At 49.6% G+C, this 21,595-nt stretch overlaps 13 protein-coding genes across 13 annotated transcripts; 8 read left to right on the top strand and 5 right to left on the bottom strand.

Annotated features, from left to right (window-relative positions):
* Nucleotides 1-36: 36 nt before the first annotated feature.
* Nucleotides 37-1,122, top strand: TRVA0_017S02652 (uncharacterized protein; the record flags this gene model as incomplete). The annotated part of the gene is made up of 1 exon (XM_076684685.1): nucleotides 37-1,122. The coding sequence occupies one exon, from the start codon at nucleotides 37-39 to the stop codon at nucleotides 1,120-1,122; it is 1,086 nt and encodes a 361-aa protein (XP_076541195.1).
* Nucleotides 1,123-1,175: 53 nt separating this feature from the next.
* On the top strand, nucleotides 1,176-1,907 carry TRVA0_017S02630 (uncharacterized protein; the record flags this gene model as incomplete). Its single annotated transcript, XM_076684684.1, has 1 exon — nucleotides 1,176-1,907. One exon carries the CDS (start codon nucleotides 1,176-1,178, stop codon nucleotides 1,905-1,907), a length of 732 nt encoding a protein of 243 aa, XP_076541194.1.
* Nucleotides 1,908-3,335: 1,428 nt separating this feature from the next.
* Nucleotides 3,336-3,653, top strand: KGD4 (alpha-ketoglutarate dehydrogenase subunit KGD4; the record flags this gene model as incomplete). Its single annotated transcript, XM_076684683.1, has 1 exon — nucleotides 3,336-3,653. The coding sequence occupies one exon, from the start codon at nucleotides 3,336-3,338 to the stop codon at nucleotides 3,651-3,653; it is 318 nt and encodes a 105-aa protein (XP_076541193.1).
* A 457-nt stretch (nucleotides 3,654-4,110) lies between these two features.
* Nucleotides 4,111-5,748, bottom strand: TRVA0_017S02586 (F-box protein; the record flags this gene model as incomplete). The annotated part of the gene is made up of 1 exon (XM_076684682.1): nucleotides 4,111-5,748. The coding sequence occupies one exon, from the start codon at nucleotides 5,746-5,748 to the stop codon at nucleotides 4,111-4,113; it is 1,638 nt and encodes a 545-aa protein (XP_076541192.1).
* Nucleotides 5,749-7,406: 1,658 nt separating this feature from the next.
* On the bottom strand, nucleotides 7,407-8,594 carry MSS51 (Mss51p; the record flags this gene model as incomplete). Its single annotated transcript, XM_076684681.1, has 1 exon — nucleotides 7,407-8,594. One exon carries the CDS (start codon nucleotides 8,592-8,594, stop codon nucleotides 7,407-7,409), a length of 1,188 nt encoding a protein of 395 aa, XP_076541191.1.
* A 616-nt stretch (nucleotides 8,595-9,210) lies between these two features.
* On the bottom strand, nucleotides 9,211-10,296 carry OYE1 (alkene reductase; the record flags this gene model as incomplete). Its single annotated transcript, XM_076684680.1, has 1 exon — nucleotides 9,211-10,296. The coding sequence occupies one exon, from the start codon at nucleotides 10,294-10,296 to the stop codon at nucleotides 9,211-9,213; it is 1,086 nt and encodes a 361-aa protein (XP_076541190.1).
* A 918-nt stretch (nucleotides 10,297-11,214) lies between these two features.
* Nucleotides 11,215-12,570, top strand: TRVA0_017S02520 (uncharacterized protein; the record flags this gene model as incomplete). Its single annotated transcript, XM_076684679.1, has 1 exon — nucleotides 11,215-12,570. One exon carries the CDS (start codon nucleotides 11,215-11,217, stop codon nucleotides 12,568-12,570), a length of 1,356 nt encoding a protein of 451 aa, XP_076541189.1.
* Nucleotides 12,571-12,787: 217 nt separating this feature from the next.
* HNT2 (bis(5'-adenosyl)-triphosphatase) lies at nucleotides 12,788-13,303 on the top strand (the record flags this gene model as incomplete). The annotated part of the gene is made up of 1 exon (XM_076684678.1): nucleotides 12,788-13,303. One exon carries the CDS (start codon nucleotides 12,788-12,790, stop codon nucleotides 13,301-13,303), a length of 516 nt encoding a protein of 171 aa, XP_076541188.1.
* A 97-nt stretch (nucleotides 13,304-13,400) lies between these two features.
* Nucleotides 13,401-13,883, bottom strand: FYV4 (mitochondrial 37S ribosomal protein mS41 FYV4; the record flags this gene model as incomplete). The annotated part of the gene is made up of 2 exons (XM_076684677.1): nucleotides 13,401-13,566; nucleotides 13,630-13,883. 2 exons carry the CDS (start codon nucleotides 13,881-13,883, stop codon nucleotides 13,401-13,403), a joined length of 420 nt encoding a protein of 139 aa, XP_076541187.1.
* A 207-nt stretch (nucleotides 13,884-14,090) lies between these two features.
* On the top strand, nucleotides 14,091-15,341 carry DGA1 (diacylglycerol O-acyltransferase; the record flags this gene model as incomplete). The annotated part of the gene is made up of 1 exon (XM_076684676.1): nucleotides 14,091-15,341. The coding sequence occupies one exon, from the start codon at nucleotides 14,091-14,093 to the stop codon at nucleotides 15,339-15,341; it is 1,251 nt and encodes a 416-aa protein (XP_076541186.1).
* Nucleotides 15,342-15,477: 136 nt separating this feature from the next.
* SDD3 (Sdd3p) lies at nucleotides 15,478-18,591 on the bottom strand (the record flags this gene model as incomplete). The annotated part of the gene is made up of 1 exon (XM_076684675.1): nucleotides 15,478-18,591. The coding sequence occupies one exon, from the start codon at nucleotides 18,589-18,591 to the stop codon at nucleotides 15,478-15,480; it is 3,114 nt and encodes a 1,037-aa protein (XP_076541185.1).
* A 397-nt stretch (nucleotides 18,592-18,988) lies between these two features.
* On the top strand, nucleotides 18,989-19,807 carry MED6 (mediator complex subunit MED6; the record flags this gene model as incomplete). Its single annotated transcript, XM_076684674.1, has 1 exon — nucleotides 18,989-19,807. One exon carries the CDS (start codon nucleotides 18,989-18,991, stop codon nucleotides 19,805-19,807), a length of 819 nt encoding a protein of 272 aa, XP_076541184.1.
* A 380-nt stretch (nucleotides 19,808-20,187) lies between these two features.
* Nucleotides 20,188-21,552, top strand: BSC6 (bypass of stop codon protein 6; the record flags this gene model as incomplete). The annotated part of the gene is made up of 1 exon (XM_076684673.1): nucleotides 20,188-21,552. One exon carries the CDS (start codon nucleotides 20,188-20,190, stop codon nucleotides 21,550-21,552), a length of 1,365 nt encoding a protein of 454 aa, XP_076541183.1.
* Nucleotides 21,553-21,595: the final 43 nt, after the last annotated feature.

Here is a 21,595-nt window from a genome sequence, read left to right as displayed (position 1 = left end):
CGGCTTATTTTTCAACAGGGAGGGTTCCTTGGGGACATGGTCGATGACTCGGCTCTCACAGCTAATCTGACAATTGCGCCTGGCTACAAGATCCCTGGATGGTCAGAAACAGCAGAAGCTACGGCAGAGTTCAAGAATGATGGCGGCCTCGAGTGTCCACTGCCCGGGTGTAATAGACTGTTCAAGGATGTGCTTCATGGCAGACGGTATACAGCTGAACGGTGGAAAGCGCACGTGCTTACTCGAGAAGCACACACCTACTTGTGGTACAATCCCGAGCGGTGCTACCAGCCGAGGTCACTTGAGAACACGTTCATCCGGGTCGACCGTCGATACAGGATCGCCGTGTGCCACTTCCGCCGCGAACCGGTATCCCCCAAGAAGTTTGACGACCACTGCCGGCGGTGCCAAAAGTGCATTGCCGTCCAACACGAGTTTGACAATGATGACGACTTTCGATCCATCACCTATGTCTCTGAGCAGGTGATCAAACGTGAAAAGATGGCGGTCTACGGATTTGAGCCGTGCTATGCATATTTTTGCTGTTCGAGGTTGCATGGCATAAACCAGCAGAGCATGTACATACATTCGCAGACGCCGGGCAATCACAATCCATCAAACCTCATCAAGTGCCTCCGATATAGGACTAGTCGGCATGGTTACGCCTATAATCCGGTCAGCGATTATGATTTTGAAATGGCCGATATGGTCACTGATGGCATGATGGTTACTACTATTGAGGATCAGCCACATGGAGGTGCCCCCCAGTTGTCAACTGTAGCTGCGGCATCTTCGTCTAGCCCCGTTGATCCTGAATCGTCCACATCGGCAGAAGTTAGAGCGGGAACTCCACAGGAAGGCCAATTGTTACCGATACCCGTTGCCCAGCAGTGGGCCCAGGATCTTTCGCTGAGTACCATGCCCCTTAGTCGAGCTGCATTTCAGGGAGTGTGTAATGAACATGGAATTGGATTATTCAAGCAGTTTTATTCGCGTTTGATTAGCAATTGTATCAGCCGCCTTGATGATGCAACTTGGAACCTCCACAACGACGTTGTCGCTCGCTGGGGTAAGTACGGAGAAAAAAGCCATGGAATGGTAGGGATTAACCGGAATCGCTAGATATCAAGCAAATTTACGATGAAACGAGCTCATTTGAGCCGGGATATTCATTCATGGCCGACCAGCGTAATGTGTTCTACTTTGATAAGGGAGGGCTGCGTCCAGAAATAGTCCTTGCCAGTGAAGACGACAGCGAGATCCCACCAGTCATCCGTAACCTGTGCATGCATCCACGATCTGCGACAGCAATTCCACTTAAAGAGAGCGAGACTCTCACAGTCCAGGCGTATTTTGCCCAGGCAGAGGAGCTGCTAATGGCAATTAGCGTGCTCATATACACGCTTCTCCCAGAACCTCCTTCAGTGACCCAGATCCTCAATGCACTTTATGCAAACATTGAAACACGCAAGCGAACTATTGTCATTAAAAGTAACCGGGTAGTGTTCATGTTTAGTAACCGCGAGATTACGCTGCCGTGGATCATGAGCTCTATTTTAGTGCGTTACTTGACCGTGGTGAGGGCATTACAGGTTTATCTTGCCGAGCAACTGGGGTATGGAGAGGGGTCTCTGCAACGCATGAGATCACTGCTGGTCGCCAATTATGCCATGGGTACGAGCGAGTCGCTTTTCTCAGCCCAGACCAAGGAGCTGACGCAATTGTATATTGGTATTGCTGTTGATGAGAAAGCGTGGGCAGCAGTGATAAGCCAGTTCTACGAAGGTAAAAAATCATCCGATAGCTACGCCGCTGGATTTAAAGAGTGGTATGACATGATTGGGCTGAGTTCGGCGTCTTTGGATACTTGGCCCCAGCTAGGCATGAAGAGTATCCTTCCGTTGTAAATGTGTATATTTCTTTGTTACATACAATTTGAGGAATTTGACGAAATATTGGCATTTGCTCGAGTTTCGTGGATACGGTATAGCCTATTTTATGACTACCGCATTGGTAGGTGTTCCTTAACCAAGTGTACCCCTGAGAGGTAGATGGTCTAAGACAAAAATCTGTGCATCTCAACGGTTACCAAGTGAAAAATGACGTCAAGGGTCGAAGTATTGGCGAGACTCCTACTTCTCGGGGGAAATAGATTTACCCAAGAAGCTAAGTAGTTCTGCGTTTAAGCTGAGTAATAGTTCTACGCTTTCCAGTGCCATTTTTTATTACTAGTGATTACCAGGAAGCGAGGAGCCTACAAAGAAAGGAGAAGCCCGATGTGGTTTTTTTCTTACTCAATATGGATATCAATGCACTTTCACCATGTCAAGCTGCATTATCATACGGGCCGGTGTAATACTCAGAAACATACACCCTGGACCCACATATCTTCACTGAGTAACAAACCGGGTACGTATCCTCGTAACCTTCACAATGATGTTCAATGCGGGTGTCCTGTTTTGAGTCTACCATGGAATGCACAGAGCTAACACCAATCATTTTGCAAGAGCGTATCTAGTCCACTCCCCACCTACCATTTTGAAAGAGCTTTGTAATCCTCTCTCCACCTTTGCTTTGTACTTACGTAGTGTTCTGGAGGATCACTTCCCCACAGACCAAACACACCAAGTCTTAACTCCTGGTTATAGAGAGGATACGTTTTACCCGCACGTTCTGCCGGCGGCAAAATGGTCTTACCCTCTCCTCTGCCGGGGAACTACGTACGTACTAGTAACCGGTTATGTTTGCTTGCCCTACATTGTCACTGAATTCTTTTAATCTGCAGACCCCTGCAATAGAATACACAGGACAATGCAACAAATTTTAAAGATTTCTTTAACCTTGGCTGGTCTACACGTCGGCAATTTGCTAAATCTAAATTAGCGAGCTAATCTAAAAAGGCTAACCAAAAGCCCCCGGAGATACTCGAACTTTAGCGGTTCGGCTAAAACCCATTTCAAGCAGTTCGAGCCAGGATACACTTACAAATACTCCAGTGAGTAACGTAATGTCATGGTGGTCTTATCGGCTGTGAAGATCCCTTCTCCTCTTCCCCTCGTATGCCATGCACATGTAATGCGGCCCCTCGATCGTCATCTCTGATAGGACTCGCCCGGAACACTGACCCGGATCCCTCCGCGCCGCTCTTGTCGAGTGGGTTAGAGTGCCAAACTAACCGCTGCGCGCGCGAGTCAGACCACTAGCGGCCCGGGATTGGTAATAAACGCTAAAGGCCGGAAAAGCTATAAATCCCACAGATGCTGCACACCCTCTCCCTTTCCTCTCCTTCTTATCTTGGACATTATCTTATTTATCTATCACACTTAATCATTTCAATGCGACCAACTCAGATCACTCTCCGAACCCCATTGATCCGATTCCTCGGCAAGCGAACCTTCCCAGAGGTGGATCACACTCCGCGAGTGCACCCGGCCTCGCCATACAAGGAGTTGCCGCCTTCGTTTACTTCATTTGCGGCCTACCGAAAGAATGCGCAGACCCACGGCCCGCTGGGGGGCAAGGGGCGACCAATTGAGGCTGCTCCGGGCGAGTTCTTTGCGCGACGAGATCTGCCACCACGACTGCAATATAAGGGCTTCTCGGACGCTGAGATCGACAACATCAACTCTGGAGGCGCGGAAATCGTGTACTAAACTTGGTCTTGCTGGATATGGACTTAAGTTTTTTGCATTTTAAGTATTTTTCTAACCTGTTACGATGTTACGATGTAGATTAATGTATATTTTTTACTCTTCATTCTCCTCCATTACGCGTGTTATAGTGTGGTTAGTGTTTGATTTTTTTGCACATGCAATTTGGGCCCAAATGCATCGCTCTAATTGGGCACATTTTCTTCCGAGTGCTACCGACGTCACCCCCTCCGATGATCATTCAGCCCATCCAATCAACCTCATGCCAAGACTTGGGCCCTTAAACAGGGCCATTAAGCTTCAATTGGAATTGAAAAAAGAGTTTCTTGGAATTCTAGAACCCGGGGGTGGAAAGAAAATGGGGTTCGGGTAACCCGTTTCCGGTATAAAAGCAATATGCATGTCTGAGCCGCACGAGGTAAGCCGCACACGGCAAAAAAAAAGGGACGGATTCAGAAACTTATCGCCCGGCGAGAACGCTCTCGACAACAGTGACCATGTTCTTGAGGTCGGTTCCCTCGACTTCGGCAGCCATCTTAAACGCCTTGACCGAGTCTTGGCGGTGGTAAATGGCCATGATCTTGGCTCGATCGAGCTCGAAACAGTTCTTGCTCGTCTCGGTGAACACAGTCAGCATGGCAAACAACTCCTGGGAGTTCATCTCCGCAGTGTCGGCAGCCAGGAAACGCACCCGCAGCCCAGTGGATGACTTGAGAATGACGGCTGTGGTGTTGAGAATGTAACCAATCTTGTGCCGGACCATAAGGCCGGACAGGGCCACCTCTACAACTTCTAGAGAAGGGAAATGGGTCAGCGCCTTGGTCATGGCAGCGAGACCGGTGTCGTGTGTGGTACAGTTATAATCCTGTCGCCAGCTGTTGGACACCCGCACTGTTTTGACTGACTTGGCCGAGTGCTTCGGGATGAGCAATGGCAAAGCATCAATAGCAAAGTTGATAACCACCTCGTCCAACTTCGAACAGTCGTACAGCAGGTTAGCTAGGCTCCGCTGGAAAAGCCCTTCTGGAATACCATCGTCCGCGACGGTGACACTGAGGTCAATGGCTTTAAGGTTGGGGAATCTGATCGTGGCCAGCACATTCCAGAAATTCCCGTCCAGCGCCAGGCGTTCTACAGATGGAGAGAAAATGGGCTTGACAATTGAATGGTCATCGGCAATATCCGGGTTGCTCACGTGAATAAACAGATCGCGCACACTCATGGGCACCCAGTTGATATTCTCCAGATAAGCCACCTTGTTAATATCCAGCTCCAGAGTCTGCAGTTCCGAGCAGTTGGAGAAGAGCGTCTTAAACCGACTCGTGTCGATAACCACGTCCGCCTGCAAACTAAAAGACTCGAGCGAGCTGGGCAAGTTTGTATCAAACGATAGCACAGACCGCGAGTCCTCTTCGTCGTGATTCCCCAGCGAGTAGCAAGTGATATTCGTCATCTTGCTGAACAAAAACTTGTCCTCCTTGGTGAACCAATTGAACCCGTACCGGTACGGATGCATTACGTGCTCAATTGTGACCCCGTGGCGGCGCTCCAGCTTCTCCAAAATGTTGTTCATGGCAGTCTCCTCAGTCTCAGCATCCTCCATAATCACTCTATCTAAGTACACGGAGCGTAGAGAGGGTAGGTTCTTGCGGGTTGAAAGTAGTTCCAAGAACAGGAACGCAAACATATCACGAGTATCCAGCTCGCTGAAGTCCAGCTTGTGACGGAACTTTTCTGGAATCTCCTCTGGAATCTCCGTTTTGAGGATACAAGGCGTCTCCTCAATAACCTTGACGCTCTGGATAAGCGGCAGGATGTAGTCGAGATGGCCCTTTTGAAGTGCCTCGCAGAACATTTGCACGTTGATGTTGCCCACCTGGATGTGTCCCTTGGAGCTGACCATTTGGAGACCGAACTTTTCGTCCTCCATGAGGGTGGAGATCTCAATAGTCTTCCACAGCTTGGGCTGTAGCAGGCTTCGGAGGTAACGACACGAGTGGTGAAGTGCAAACAAATCTGTCGTCGTGCCCGTTCCCGGGGCCAGGTAGTCAGCAATCAACAGCAGCAGTTCGGCCGGAAGCGAGAATAGTGCGGTCATTTTTTGTGTCTTTTCAATAAGTTATCCTGGTGAGAATCCAGAAGAACAATTGGGAAAAAGGGTGGGCATGCAATCTCATGTTGAGGTTGGCCAATTAGTCAAATGCAGCCTGCGCGGAGCGGCGGGGAAGAAACGGTCTGAACCGGTGCGGAATCGCAGAGATCTGCAGATCGTGACACATACCTTGGCCCCGCCGCTTTTAATGCGGCGATTTGCATATGCAGGTGTATCGGGGTACTATTGCCGGTATACGGAAAACATTTGAAGAGTGTTTTGGACTTCAATTGGCTAATTTGCCCTGTATTTTTTTAATCGTTTGTTATTGTTAAGTTGATATATTCATGATCTGCTGCCCGTTGGTGAGGGTCCGGGTCTCAACGGAGGATTATTTTTCCGGGGTGAATATGACTGGGCCGGCTTCCCGATAGTCGCCAGGGACTACCATCATAATGTACACATAGCACGGCACGATGGCTATTTCCAGCAGAAATGGCCCGATTTCGGCTGGCTATTATGCTAAGAGTTTAGCGCCATGCATTCACTTGTCCGCATTGAAGTAGGTCCGTCGAATTACCAGTATACTTACCACTATAGTGCCAGTATGACTAGTTTTAAGATACTGTATATGCCGTAATATCACGTAATTCCTTACAGAGCAGCTTATAATGGCTAGTTTTCTCGCATGCAATATCGAAAAATGGCTCATCTTGCCCGATTATGCGTATCCACTTGGGCTAACATGCTAGTACAATAATGACTACTTTAATCTGCTGGTTATTCTTTTAGAGCTCACAGATATATTGGTTTTCTATTTCGTGTCCAGTTTATTCAACCGCTCATATGTTAGAGCACTTGATTATGTAGATATGGGGAGTTAGCTGCGGCGAGGCTTGGAATTCGCAATATAAACGCAAGGAATAAATACGGCTCACATGCCTCCTACATTACCAGTTCAATCAGTTTTCACATTTATACTATTCTACCGAATTCAAAGGTAATTGGTTGTCGCGGCAATGCAGTGTCATAATAGATGTTCAACTCTTCCAACCAATCTACAAGTACATTGAGTGCATTCAATCGTTTTTGGACATGTTGTTGGTTGGCCCGGGCTCCGACTGAGTAGAGTCATAATATTTGGCTTACTGTGAGTAATTTCATTTCCCTTCATGGAATACTTTGATTCAACAATTGAGGGAATTCGCTGATATATTGGTACAAGCTTCTATCAGATTAGTCACATCCTATCGATCGTACTGTATAGCCTTATAATGCAATGTTCTAGGCCCAGGTATTAATGATTAAAGTGCGTTGCCTCGGAGAAGAACAGCTAACCTCGGTGAATGGGGAACCACTTCCTGTAGCCTTCTAATCAATCAATTAAACCCAGTCACTATCGAATGGACATAGCAGAAATATCATTAAACCCCAAGGAATTGGCCAAATCATATGGCCTATATTTCGAACTATGGCAGATCATTATGAAAGGTTACTCTATTCAGTTCCAGCTCTATAGGTATAACAGTAACACCGTTAATACTATTCTCAGCACATAAAAGCTGATCAAAGAAATGCTTGACATTAGGTTATAAAGGTTAGCCCGATATTTACAGTCTATATCTGATACACTATTTACAAAACCACCAAAAAAAAGGCCAATTTTAATCAACCCTGACAGCGTGGTATCGCTTTCCACGGATGCCAAACACCTGCTGGTTGAACTGATACACTTCTGCCGGGTAGAGGTCGTTGAGCTCCCACTTGGTGCTACCAAACCGGTTCTCGGTCGGCTCCAGCAGCACGTCCATCTTGTCGCCAAACTTGCTGTGCACCCACTCCCAGTCTCGCTGAGAGTCCGCCTTGTGGAATCCAGTGACAAACACTGGACACTTACTCTCGAGCAGGCCTGGAATCGTCTTCTCCCACTGGTCCATGGCCTCAGGAGCACCCAGACCCGGGTGGAACAGGAAGAAAGCATCGAGGTATGGGTCGTATGGCATGAAGTCCTGCGCCTCGTTGAGCACATGGAAGTAGTCCGTATAGTAGCTAAACGACAATTGGCTGTCGAATCGCTCGAAGATCTTCTTCTGGCTCGTCACATAGTGTCTCTTGGCCCGGTCGTAGTACGCCTCGGGTCCAATGAACACAATCTCAAACTGAGTGTCCGGAAGCAGGAACGAAAGCTGCTTCCACACATGCGGTGGCAGCTGGCTCTCTGCTCGCGCACCGAGGATGAAGAATCGCATTGGCCGGTCCTGCCACTTCTGGTTCTTGTCCTTAGGATGCATGGTGTACCGCAGCGCCGCCAGCGACTTGAGGCCCTCGAGGGTCAGCGGGCCCTTCGGCTTGAGCGAGTACGGCGAGTATTGGTGCATGATCGACGCCATCGTCACCGGGTAGCTCAGCATCTTGGTCACCGCAGCCAGATGAAACTCGGTGTCCATCGAGTAGAACTGCCGAGTGTAAAAGAACGTGTCCCAATTGAGGAAGTTCACAATAGCGTCTCGGTCCTGCACTGCCGGGAAGTCGAACTCAGGGAACTCTCGTCCCGAACGCAAGTCGTGTTCGAACGTGTTGACATGGCGCAGGATCTTCCACCGCCAGTCCTGATGGTTCTTATCGGCGAGCCAAGCGTCCTCGCTGTGGTGGGTGGGGATCCCACTCTTGGGGCACGTGAAGTCAATGTTCTTGCCCGTCATCGGGCACTTGCCCCGCGCCCTGATGAAAGCCGCCCGCGTGCGTATGTCCTGCGACGGAGAGCTGTCCCATGGATGGAACCGGTTCTCTGGCGTCGGGTAGTCGTCGCTAGCAGGCGGATCCATGCCCAGGGTCGCCCGCACGAAGTTCATCAGCCGCCCGCCTGGCGGCTTCGCAGGAGCCTTCGTCGAATAGAGCCGTAGCGAGTTAGCCGCTCTCAAATGCCTCGACATCGTCTTCGTCCTCTCTCGGTCAGCCGATTTTTTTTTTTTCAAATGTCACACCGGTGGGACCTCGCGCCCAACGCCACGCACAGCCACCCATCGCCGTATGCTGTGGCGGTGCGCCGAACTTCACAGAGTCATATCAGCTAGTTGTACCTTCTAAAGATTGACGCGACCTATGCTTAGACAGCCTATCGGATACTGCCTGTAACGTAGATGCCAAAGTGCAACTGGGGGACCAGTCCCCCCAGACCCCCCTGGGACTCCGCTACGCGGAGAGCTGTAATTAAGCACCAAGTCCCTTGAAATCTCTGCAAAAGCAGAGCAATTCCTGTCTATGAGATTACTGTGTTGCTCAGGAGATCCCGTTGTCTCGAGACATTAATGCATTTATTATACAACAATTGTTTGTTAACCGTTGCCAGTCATCATAAGTATATTGATCTATCGGACCCTCCGCGAAGCGGAGCCCCAGGGGGGTTTGGGGGGACTGGTCCCCCCAATCATACTACGTAAAGGGCATATTCCCGCTTGGCGGAGCAAACTAGGAAGCAAATGGATAGTCGGTGTACCCCACTGCAGTTCCGCCGTAGAAGGTCGCGCGATCGTATGGGTTGAGCTCAATGCCATTCTCAAGTCGATTGACAAGATCAGGGTTTGCAATAAATGCCCGCCCCATAGCAATGATGGATCGGTCGTATTTCAAGGCAGCATCCCTATTTTCCTTTTGGTGCATAGCACCCGCTCGCAACAATGGACCAGACCAGATCTGGGCAACAAAGTCGTTGGATCCGACCCAGTTCTCGAGATCCAGACTTCCTTTGACCCGCGGCTCCACTACAGAGAGGTACGCAAGTTTCTTGCCTTTTCGCGCCCGTCGCTCAATCTCCTCCGTTAGGTAGGAGAACTGTGGAATTGGCGAAACGCCTAGGTCTACCTCGCCAAATGTGCTCCATGGACTCAGTCTAAGAGCAACCCGTTCGGCCCCAACGGCTTCAACTACAGCGTCGACAACCTCGAGAGTGAATCGTGCTCGGTTCTCAATTGAGCCGCCGTATTGGTCGGTTCGCTTGTTAGTGTTGGCATTCAAAAACTGGTCGAGCAGGTACCCATTAGCCGAATGGATCTCCACTCCATCTGCTCCGGCAGCGATTGCATTCTTGGCCCCGTCCACGTACGATTGGACGTATTGTTTGATCTCGCTGACGGTTAGCGGCCGCGGAGCAGAACGGTCAGCTAACGGCACATCTGAAGCAGAAACATAGTCCTCGCCTTCAAGCTCACCGGAATTTGTATGTCGACCCACGGCCCATAACTGGAGATATACAAATGATTTGTTGGCGTGGATTCGGTCGAATACCTTCTTCCATGCGGTAACCTGGTCTTCGGACCATATGCCAGGGGCGCGCAAGTGTCCTCTAACCCTCTTGGCGATTAAGGTGGCTTCGGTTACTGTCAGAGTGCCTGGTCGTGAGGACCTCTGGGTGTAGTACTCCGTCATAAGATCAGTAGGAACGTGATTATCATCGGCCCTGTTGCGAGTCAATGGAGGGAGGGCAATCCTGTGCTGAAGGAGCATATTGCCGACCTGCATCTTCTGGAAAAGAACTGGATTCTCGGTTACGGTCATTATATCTTGTCTATCCTGATTTCTACTGTCTTCAAGAGGGGCTGATCCCTGGCTTTTATAGTATAGTTACCTTCCTTCATACTCCAAACCAAAGGATATCTCATTAATCATCAATCTTCGTTCTCCAATTGTCATCAATCTGATATCAATAATCACAATTAATATATAATTGTCATCGCATAGTTCAACGGTGTCTGCCTGATTCAGCAGTGATCGACACCTGTCCAACGTCAATACCTAACTTACCCGACGTCTACCGAACTTCGCCAAGATAATCTTAGTTTCACGCGATTTGTAATTACGGCTGTGGAGCAGCAAGGCGATGGTCCCTTAACTATTTGGCATTGAATCATAAACATGTGCATACTCGGCGGGCTCCTAGAGTTACAATCTCCCGCTGGTGTAACTGGGGGGCCAGCCCCCCAGACCCCCCTGGGCTCCGCTACGCGGAGTTTAGAGCTTACCGAGGGCTAGTCGGGGGTTTGGGGGCGGAGCCCCCTACTACGGGAGCTCGAGGGCTGGCCCTCGAATACCATAGATTCTAGTTTAACTGGGGTGACTAGCGTTCCGCTTTCGTGGAGATCGTGTGGAGTTGGGATCGAAGACGGGCTTATCGGTATTTCGCCTCACCACGTAATTCATTCGAAGCCTTCAACGGTACGGCTCATCACAACAAGCAATCATTGCACCGGCTAGCAGAATAAGCTATTTTTTAGGCTGAAGTAGCCAGATTGAAGATTGCAAGGGTTATCCACGGAATAATCAGTTGCTCTGGGGAACCTGAGTGCATCCCCTATACCAGTGGGTTTAGTGATTCGGAGAGTAATGGAGTCGAACATTACGGTGAGACTGAGGTTCGAGAACCCCGAGGTTATTTCCGAGGCAAACGGCCTAACAATAACTGGAGACACCTCTGTTATGGTGCTCAAGGCCCTCATATCTACTACTATACTGAATACCCGTGAGATCCCCATGGAAGCCATTGAAATCAAGCACGACGGGAGAATACTGGGAGATGATGAGATTGTGCAGGAGGCGGTAGGTAATATGGAATACTCGACATTGGCATGCACGCTGGACATGAATAGGGTCGAGCTTATAGAACCCCGAGAGCCCTCACAGCCTGAGTATCCGAGGATAATCGACGCATCACCAGCCATTCAGTCGTTTAGACGGGTTTTCCCAAATCGACCCCCCGAAGAGTCGAGTTCGAGCGGTATGCAACTGCCGGATGTTCGTCAAGGACCATTGATTGTTCCCAAAATCAATGCTGTTCCAATTGACCACAGTAAAGCCACTCCCTCGCCGATTAATTTCTACCATGGCAGCGAACGGATCACCGTGGACTCCTCGGAATACATGCTAATACCCAATATCAGTCTCGAGGGCGAGTATGCCTTGTGTTTGGCTCCGTCAGTCGTTTCGAGGCACCCCGTTTTGTCCAACACACCACCGTTAAGAGTGTACTCCAAGACCTCGAGCGACCCCAAGCCATCTCAGCTGTTCCAGGAGATCGCGCAAGCCCAGGAGCATGTCGAGAAGGAGCTTACGGTAGAGATTGAGCCCGAGAATCCTCCGCTAAGCTATATGGAGCAGCGCATAGTTGACCACATGCGCCGAGATATGTACTTCAGAATGACGATCAACACCATCTCGCATTTGGGCAACGCCTGGGGTATTGCTGCGCGAAACGCCTCCGACGCGATTGATTTTGTATACGAGCGCCGGGCGATCATTTTCGGAACAATTGGTGTCTCGTGCGTTATCCTGGCGAACTCGGTACGTCATTTGCCGACTAGGCCGGCTCTATTGCTGGTCTTTGCGGCGACAATCTTTCTGTCCGTCCTGGGCATCCTCACGGCGGTTGAGCGCGGGGTTGCGGCGCTCAACTCGTCGCAGTTCAGGAGGAACTTTGTAAACATCATTGCATCTTTGAACCCGGAGATTGGTCCAGGCACGCATTATGTTGACGTTGGCACGGACCAGCTCATCGTCAGGCATAACCAGCCGCGGACGTTGCTTAAAATCGGGCACATCACGGCAATGTTTTTCATGTCTCTTTTCCCGGGGCTGCAGCGCCAGATCATGGAGCGCACCAACGAATTGAGGAATAACTACCGGGAAATATTGAGGAAAGCTGAGGAGGAGCGTGAACAGGCGATCCGTGAGTACGAGGAGCTCGAGCAGTACGTCGATGGAATCGTCACACATAGAAGGGCACAAGCCCCCCAGGCACCCCCTGCTCCGCAGCACCATGACGAACATGTGGAATAATTTTTTATTACTTTATTTTTTGGTACGAAGTGCGGCTCTCGGCATAGCCGCAAGCTCCAAAGGGGGTTTGGGGGACTGGTCCCCCAAGGATTCCATGGAGAAAGTAAATATCCAAACCCTGCAATACAACATAATGGCCCGTCTGTGGTTGCGAGAGTAAGTTATATGAGTAGTCGGAGCAACCAATTGGGTCTTTGCTATCAACGACACTGCCAAAATGTCACTGATCAAGTTTGGTCCGTTCACAGTGACCAACCAGGTGTTTCTGAGGACGGCTCATTCATATGGACTTGTGAACCTTAAGCCGCTGCTGCCGGGACACGTTTTGGTGTGTCCGTACCGCGGTGTCCCCCGTGTATCAATGCTGACTGATGAGGAGGCCGCCGACTTCTACGCCGCGGTGCAGCGGGTCTCCAAAATTATTGAGCAGTACTATCGGGCCGATGCGCTCAACATTTCCATTCAGGACGGCCCGCTGGCTGGCCAGTCTGTACCGCACGTGCATTGCCATATTATCCCGCGGCGGCTCGGTGATCTCGAGAACGCAGACGAGGTCTATCATCTGCTAGATAGCAAGGGCGGTGATCTCGACTATGTATTCCGAACCCTTAAACATCACCGGAACTTGAAAGTTCTGGGTGTCGACAATGAGGAAAGGGCGCCTCGGCAGGAGGAGGACATGGTGGACGAAGTTCGGCGATTATCGAACTACATTGAGGAAAACCACCTCTGAGCACACCAATTGCAAAGTAACTCATAGATTCGGAACATTGTGAAGAGAATAACTTATGTCATTAATATATGTACAAGATCGATTATCTATACTCGACTTAGTTGCCGTTCTGCTGCTTCTCACGCTCCTCAGAACGCTGTCGGCCGTAGAAGACGGCCTTGTTAGCCTTGGCATTTCGCTCGCCACCCCACTTCTTGCCGCCTCGCTTATGGTCCATCAATGGAATGCCCTGCTTGAATCGCTCTCTCCATTGCAGAATGTATCTACGGGTTAAGTTAGCCTCACCCTCCTCATTTCCTATCACTTCCCAAGCTATTAGAACTTACCGTCTTTCTCGGGCCTCAACACCGGCCTCCTTCAGGGCGCTCGATGGCTTGGTCATGAGTTCTTCCCACGATTCAAAATGCTTCTCATGCTGGATCGAGTCCCGGCCAATCTTGGTCAAGAAAGTCTGGACATCTGGCACCTCCTTCGTCGGCTCCGGTACCTTCGAATAGTTCTCAATAACCTTCCCTCGAGAAATGCATGAAGTGGAAAACAGTCGAGAATATCCCGCCCTGGACACGCTAGCTCTCAGCATCTTTTTATCTCTCTTTTCTCGAATGATTCCGCTTCAAGTTGGGGCTCTCAATAGTGAAATTTTCGATTTCTTTCCCAAGTCATGTGACTTGAGTCACGTGCCTGTTCAGCCGCACGTACGGGGGAAGAGAGTGAGATATCAAGTCTTTAAAGTCCTTCAATCTATGGATAATACAAGCCTTCGCATAGGACAAGCGAGAATGGAAGTATGTTGTCGGTATTGAAGAAGCCGTGGGGCCGTCTGCCACGTATTAGATTTGCTCCAGTGTTTGTACCGGCACATAAATGGCTCGAGGTCATAGCATTACTGTGGCATGTCCTGTCCATCCCTTCGTTTGCTACTTTCTTCATGCTCTGCTGTGCGTTCCCTCCGTTTTGGCCATTCGCATTGATCTATGTGGCTTATATGTGGTTCGATAAAAGCCCCGAGGATGGCAGTCCCGCAGACCGATTCTCAATGCGGTTCCGCTCAATGCCTCTTTGGAGGTACTATGCTCGGTACTTTCCGATAACTCTGCACAAGACTGTTGATCTTGAGCCTACAATTGTAGAGGTATCAATTGGGGAGGATAGTGCCAGCGAGAATGGCGATGATTTAATAAGCGTAGACGAGTGGACTCCTTCTCCTACTGTGTTTGAGGTTATGTGGAAGCTTGCTTTCTGGTGGTATTATCTATTCTTTGCCTCGCACAAGCCGAGTGATATGCCTTTTAAAAGGAGGAAGCACACGGGCAAGAGATACATTTTTGGGTATCACCCACATGGAATCATTGGAATGGGTCTGGTCGGAGCAATGGCTAGTGAAGGTGCCGGATGGAGCGAGCTCTTCCCCGGAGTACCTGTAAGCGTCTTGACTCTAACGAATCAATTCATTGTGCCCTTCTATAGAGACTACCTTATGGCTCTCGGAATGGGGGCTGTGGCAAAGCATAGTTGTGAGGCTCTATTGCGACGCAATCAGTCTATTTGCATTGTAGTTGGCGGAGCGCATGAAAGTCTGCTCGCCAGACCAGGCCATATGGATTTAGTGTTGGAAAAGCGGAAAGGGTTCGTGAAGCTTGCTTTAGAGATGGGCAACTGCGATCTTGTACCGGTACTTGCTTTCGGTGAAAACGATGTCTATGATCAAGTCGATAACAACCAAGGTACCTTGTTGTACAAATTCCAAACTGCACTCAAGAAGTTCCTTGGTTTCACTCTGCCACTGATGCATGCTCGAGGGGTGTTCAATTACGACGTTGGCATTATCCCATATAGGCGTCCGATCAATGTTGTCGTGGGTTCGCCCATTTCAGTGCCGCATAAACCTGATCCCACACAAGACGATATCAACTACTATCAGCGGCTATACATCCAGCAATTGAACGAACTTTTTGAGAAACACAAGCACGACTATTATCATGACTACACTGGAGGTTCCATGCCCGTGTCATCCGCCAAATTGCTACTTGTAGAATAGTGTATATATAATGACGTTTTTAGACCTCCTTTTGCGCTAGAATCATAATAAAATATTAAAATTCTAGTTTATATAACTGTTACTGCAGCAGCCCGCCAAGACATAATGTATGATAAATGCGGTCTAATTTTGCGGTCTAATTTTCGCCATCGGCTTCACTCTCCTCACTTCCTTCTTCCTCATCGCTGTTTTCCTGATCGCTGTCTTCCTCCTCATCCTCAACCAATGGGTTTATATTAACGTCGTATCCCAAAGATTTAAACGTTTGTTCAAGGTTTTCCACCATAGACGGGTGACAAGCGACATAGATAGAGGATGACTTCTTGTCAAACAGTGGCATAAGATACTTTTTCATCACTGCCTGCAGCTCTTCAATGGACACCTCGCTCAGCTGCTTCATAAACTTCTGTGTAAAGTTACTTCCAACCTGCTTAATGACCATGTTGAAGAAATTCATCAACCCCGCGGAACTTCCATTAAGCTCCTGATTAGCGAGATTATTAGCAATGCTGCTTTTAGCGCCTTCAACAGCGGTAGGGTCAAACTTGACGGTACCGGCCGCCAGATCTTCAACAAGCTTTCGCGCAACCTCAATGGCTTTGGCTGAGTCCGCACCACGGTACACATCGAACGAGACCTGACCAGCGTCTACGTTCCTAGTAAGCCAAGCACCATACGCAAGGCCGGTGCCTCTGATGCCTCTCCACAAAGGACCCTCAACAGCCTGCAGGTACTCGCAGGCAAGAGCTAGTGCTGGAATTTCCTTGTCGCGGTAGTCAGAAGGGCCCTGAGTGACGAGAGACAGGAAACTCGACTCGGTCGCTGGCATTGGAGTGATGTACGCATCACCACACAGCTTCATCCCATGCTCTGTTCGCACGTCAACTGACTTTGGAATGGCCTCGAGAGGACGAGATCCATCAGCCAGGTCTGCCAATGGCTTCCATGCACTAACCGGGTTTGAAAGCTTTGTCATATCACCCTGGATAGCAATTCGCATGTTCTCAGGAGTGAACAAGCTCTTTCGCAGTTCTTCCAACTTTTTGACAAATTTCTCAAACTCCTTATCGTTGCCTGACTCAAGCATATCAGCAAGATCTTCGTAGAGCTCTTCCGTTTCAATTGCGTCCTGGGCTCGCTTAAGCGATCGTGGAGAGAAGTTCGAACGAACGATCGAAGAATGCAAAACATTAGAGCCATCACGCTTGAACTCTGGGAGACTGTTTAGGTGCTTTTCGATAATAACCTGCAGTCGGTCCTTGTCGAATACGGAGTTGAACATGGCTCGCTGGATCCATTCAATGGCCTTTTCATAGTTTTCCCACTTGGCAAGCACGATAATAGAAATAAACTCCTCAAACTGGGAAGCAGGGCCAATCAAGTTCGACACCGTATCTCGCTTGACTTGTCGAACAACTTCTTCGTATGTCAGCTTCGTACCATCAGGCAGGACCATTGGCAGGCTAAAAAGCTCCCGAATAATAACATCCACATATGGCAATTGCTCTTCTTTAATAAGCCGGGAAGAGAGCATGACTTGTATGTTTACGAATTGAGAGTCAAAAGAGTCAAACTGGATGAACAGCGGGAAATCCTTTGGCTCATCCCGAGAGACCAGCTTCTGGACGTCATTTTCACACTCTGGGACTTTGAGTGCCCGGCCAGCCCGAGCAGTAGAGGTTTTGATAAATCGAATTTTCGATGGGTCAGGACTCTTAAACTGCTTCGTGATTTCCTCTGGAACGGGGTGATTGTTTTCCTCCTGCGCCTTTTCGAGCCGATCAGCAAGCTTTTTGAGCCCTTCCTCACCGTACTTTTCACGGTATCCAGCCAGTCGGCCTTCCTTTTCCTTGACGAGTCTGTCATACAACTTCTCAGAAGGCTTACCAAGCACCGTTACCCGCGGGTTGTCGATGAAGTAAGTCTTGATCATGTCAATCCATTGCTCACGAGTCCACTGCGCCACAGCCTCAAAGTCGCTGACATCTCGGGCACACTCGATCAAGTGTTTGCCATCAGGCGAGCCGTACAAGAAGTTACTGATCGCCATGTACGCTAGCGTCTGTGGGTCTTTCTCGTTCGAAGAGAGGAACTTCTGCTTACTTCGTTCCACACAGTCTCGGACAAAGTCGAGATCGAATTTTTCAAGCTGATCATTGAGGATTCGCATCACTTCGACATCGACAGTATCAAGCCGCTCGGTAGGAACGCCGGAGAACAAGAAGTTCATGGACGTGTTGATGAAATCATTTGTGTAGTAATAAATGCTCGTGGATAGCGGATCAGCCACATCGACGAGCTCCAGAGAGAGTTTTCCAATTCCAAGTCGGGTGAGGTAGGCGCCAAACACATCAATGGCAGTGTTAATGATGAGATCATTCGTATCTGGGCCCACCCAGGCAATTTGGGCCTCGCCAAAAGACTCGTCCGTTTCTGGGAACTCGATAGTCTCAATTTTACTATCAGGGAGCTTTGGATCCTGTGGCGAGTCGACAAATGGCCGTTTCCCGGCAGTCGGGTTCTCCGGCAGCTCAATTGAATTGTCAAACTCGTCCATGACCTGAATAAACTCCTCTGGTTCCACATCACCAGTGATAATGACACACAAATTATTAGGCTTGTACCGGAGTTTGTGGAACTCTCTGATCTGGTCATTAGTCAGAACTCGCAACGAATCCATGAGGCCACCGGTTTCGCTGGAGTAACCGCTCTGCTTCTGGTACAACAGCTGCCGTGATCGCAGAGCGAGAAGAGAATCCGAGGTGTTTTCGACTCCCTGCATCTCTGAGAAAACCACTCCCTTTTCCTCGCCTTGGCCATCGATATGGTATACCTCGGTCAGGCAAGCGCTGTCGGTAAGAGTAGGGTTCAACAAGTGATCCAAATAAACCGGAAGCAGCGTTCGAAACCCTTCCCAGCCAGCAGTGGTCAGAGTATACACCGTCTGATCTGTATCAGTCCACGCATTGGTATTCGACAGCATACGGTTACCGACCATATCAAGCAGGCCCTTGTATGGGTACTTCTTGGACCCCATGAATACCAGGTGCTCAAGGGTGTGTGGACACCCCGAATCATCTTCAATCTCAGAAGCAACTGCGAAGTATCCGTTGACAACTGGCGTTTCCTTACGGATCAGGACCAGTTGCAGGTTCGTTCGCGTCGATCGCCAATTATAAATCCGCGTCGGTCCATAGGTGGTTTTGATATCAGCCTGGAGCTTAAAGTTTGAAGCTCCCTTCACGGTCATGATTGAAATCTACTTAGAAAAATATGCCAAAAGAATAAGACTAAACCAGTGGATTATCAATGAAAAGGGCATTCACGCAGGGTCCAGTAATTTTCGACATTTGTTGTTGTCTAGAGGGAACTCCCAACGGAACTCCGCCGCCATCCTTCGACGGATCGGTTGACTTTTTCCCCCCTTGGGAATTCATCGCTAGCAGTACGGTACTGTACCAGTCGATAATACTAAAGTACTGCGATCCAAACGGCTCGAAGACCATTGACGCTGGAATAGACGTACGATTTCGGATCTAATACACGAAACTATTTAAAGTAGTTCTAAGTTATTGTTCGATAACTTGTTTTTTGGTTGTTTTGGCCGTTTTTACACAGACACCGACACTCATCAACAAATCTATCCAATGGCATCCGGAGAGCCCCTTGACGAAGTGCAATGGCGATCGCCCGAATGGATCCAGTTCAATGGAGGACTGAAGAATGAAAACGTCCTGGAGTACTTCTCACAGTCTCCCTTCTATGATCGGACGTCTAATAACCAGGTGCTCAAAATGCAGAGCCAGTACTCCAATGACCCGTACCAGCAGAACCGCGTGGATATCTATGCACAGCTGCGTAACATGCAAGGTATCGAGTTTGTAGTGTACCTGGCGCGTGAGCCCGACCTCTGGATCATCCGCAAACAGGAGCGGCTTTCGCCGCAAGACGTGCGGCTCATCACTACCTACTTCGTCGTGGGCGAAAACATATACCAGGCACCGTCAGTACATTCAGTTGTTACGTCACGGCTCCTGAGCACGGCTCTTGCTCTCAAGCAGGCGCTCAATACTGCTGCGGCAATGCCTATATACTCGCCCTCTCAGGGCTACTCGTACTTCAACGATGCGAGCGAACTCACCGGTCCATCGGACTCCTCTTCAACTCCGGGCTCCAAGCCCGTCTCGGTCAAGAGCGCAAAGTCGCCGGCCCCAGGATCCGTACAGACCCCAGCACTCAACAGTATTAACAACCACATTCGCATAGCTCCAGTCGACGACTACCGCAACACTATGTATATGGAACGCGCTCTTCATTTCACCAATGCCAGCCCGGCGAATACGGCGTACATTGACAGTCCAGCGGCGTCCGAGGCGCAAGCCGACGTGGGCACCCGCGTGCCAGGAACCCCCGGAGTGAGTACTCCGCTACCCGCGCGGCGTACCGTTTCGGCGCGCAAAAAATAGAAACACCCCGGTTCTGATTAATAAGACGGGAAGCCCCTGGCTATTATTATTCCGACGATGCTGTACTACCGTTATGTGGTCTGCTAATCATCGATCCATGTGGCCTTATTGCTGCACTGATCGGCTGTGTACATTGGTATTTGCTCCAGGGCTATCGAGAGTCAGCCGCGCATGTTTTGCGTGCGGCAATGGATGGGGGAAAGACTGTTGCCGAATCGGGCAATATAAGAACAGCGACTAGAATAGTCGGAAAATTTTCAGAAGCAAAGATCGCTTAGGGTTCTCGTTCAGGAAACATTCATCAGTGGGATATTTTTGACGAGAAGCTTATAAATTTAAGGATCAATGCTTTGGGTCGGCTATATCTCTCACTGAAAAAGATGGAGGAGTCTTCCAAGAAGACTGAGTTCATTATTGCGGGTTCGGACGATGGTCCGGCCCACCACCATTGCGTTCGTGAGAAGGCAATTTCTCTCGGAACACGCCCAAGCACAGACACTGCTCACTCTGACCAGCCGCGCCGACGATGGAACGACCCCAAGGTCAATACTGTCCGTCTGGCCGCAGCGTTCTTTGCATTCTTTGTGTCTGGTCTCAAAGATTCGGCCATTGGCTTAATTCTACCAACCCTGCAGAACTACTATAATATCAATTACTTCGTCGCCTCAATTGCATTCGCGTCTCCCGTCGTTGGGTTCATTGTGTCCGCTCTTACTAACGACCGGCTCCACCGTCTCGTCGGTCGCCGTGGGGTTGTTATCATTGGAGCGTGCAGTCAGCTCACGTTTTTCATTATTGCCGCCTGTGCCCCGCCGTTCCCGCTGTTTGTAGTCGCAAACGCTCTAGCTGGATACGGTAGCGGCATCATCGAGGCCACAAACAATACATTCTGTGCGACAATGGAACGTGCAAGCGCCATCATGGGTCTCCTTCATTCATGCTATGGCGTTGGCGGCATTGTCTTGCCTGCAGTGGGCCAGGTGATGCTTTCTCATGGAGTCAAATGGCATTTTATTTATTTGATCCATGTATGCTTCAGCGTGCTATCCCTAACTTTCTCAGGCTTTGCCTTCTGGGGCGAGTCACCGCAGGCTTACAAGGCTCATGTTGATTCCAACGATTTGTCGATAGCTCCTTCGGAGGCCGAGGAAGTAAAGCCCAAGCAGCGGGACAGTTTCTCTGAAATATTGCACAATGGCATGGTGTGGATGTTGGCAGTCTTGGTGTTCCTCTACGTCGGAGCTGAGGTTTCCACTGGTGGCTGGACCACGTCTTACATGATCTCGGAGAGGCATGCCAATCGAGACACGGTGGGTTACATAACCACTGGTTTCTGGGGTGGTATCACCTTGGGCCGTCTCCTACTGGGGTATATTGCTGATCGCTACGTCAAAAACCTTTCTCTCCTTGTACTGGGGTATATTGTTGCCTCGATTGCCATATCATTGGTTTACTGGCTTGTGCCGGAAATGATAGTCACGGCTGTGTTTGTGGGCCTACTTGGGTTCGTGCTAGGGCCGCTTTATCCATCCATGATGACTGTAGCAGCTACAAAGCTGCCTAAACGGCTACATGTCGCCGGCTTGAGCTTGCCATCTTCATTCGGAGGCGCTGGGGCTGGCGCTCTACCTTTCGTGTGCGGCGCATTGGCTCAGCAGTTTGGTGTGTGGTCTATTGCTCCACTTATCTTTTCTGCATTTTGTGTCATGACGATTCTCTGGTCGCTTATTATGAAGCTATATTAGTTTGCCATATTTAATTTTTAATTTATTTAGCCACGGAGTAATT

This window comes from Trichomonascus vanleenenianus (genome assembly GCF_965637985.1).
Source record: "Trichomonascus vanleenenianus strain CLIB 3782 genome assembly, contig: TRVA0_017S, whole genome shotgun sequence".
NCBI lineage: Eukaryota > Fungi > Ascomycota > Dipodascomycetes > Dipodascales > Trichomonascaceae > Blastobotrys > Blastobotrys vanleenenianus.
The sequence above is the reverse complement of the archived record's forward strand: the minus strand, read 5'-3'. Positions and strand labels throughout refer to the sequence as shown.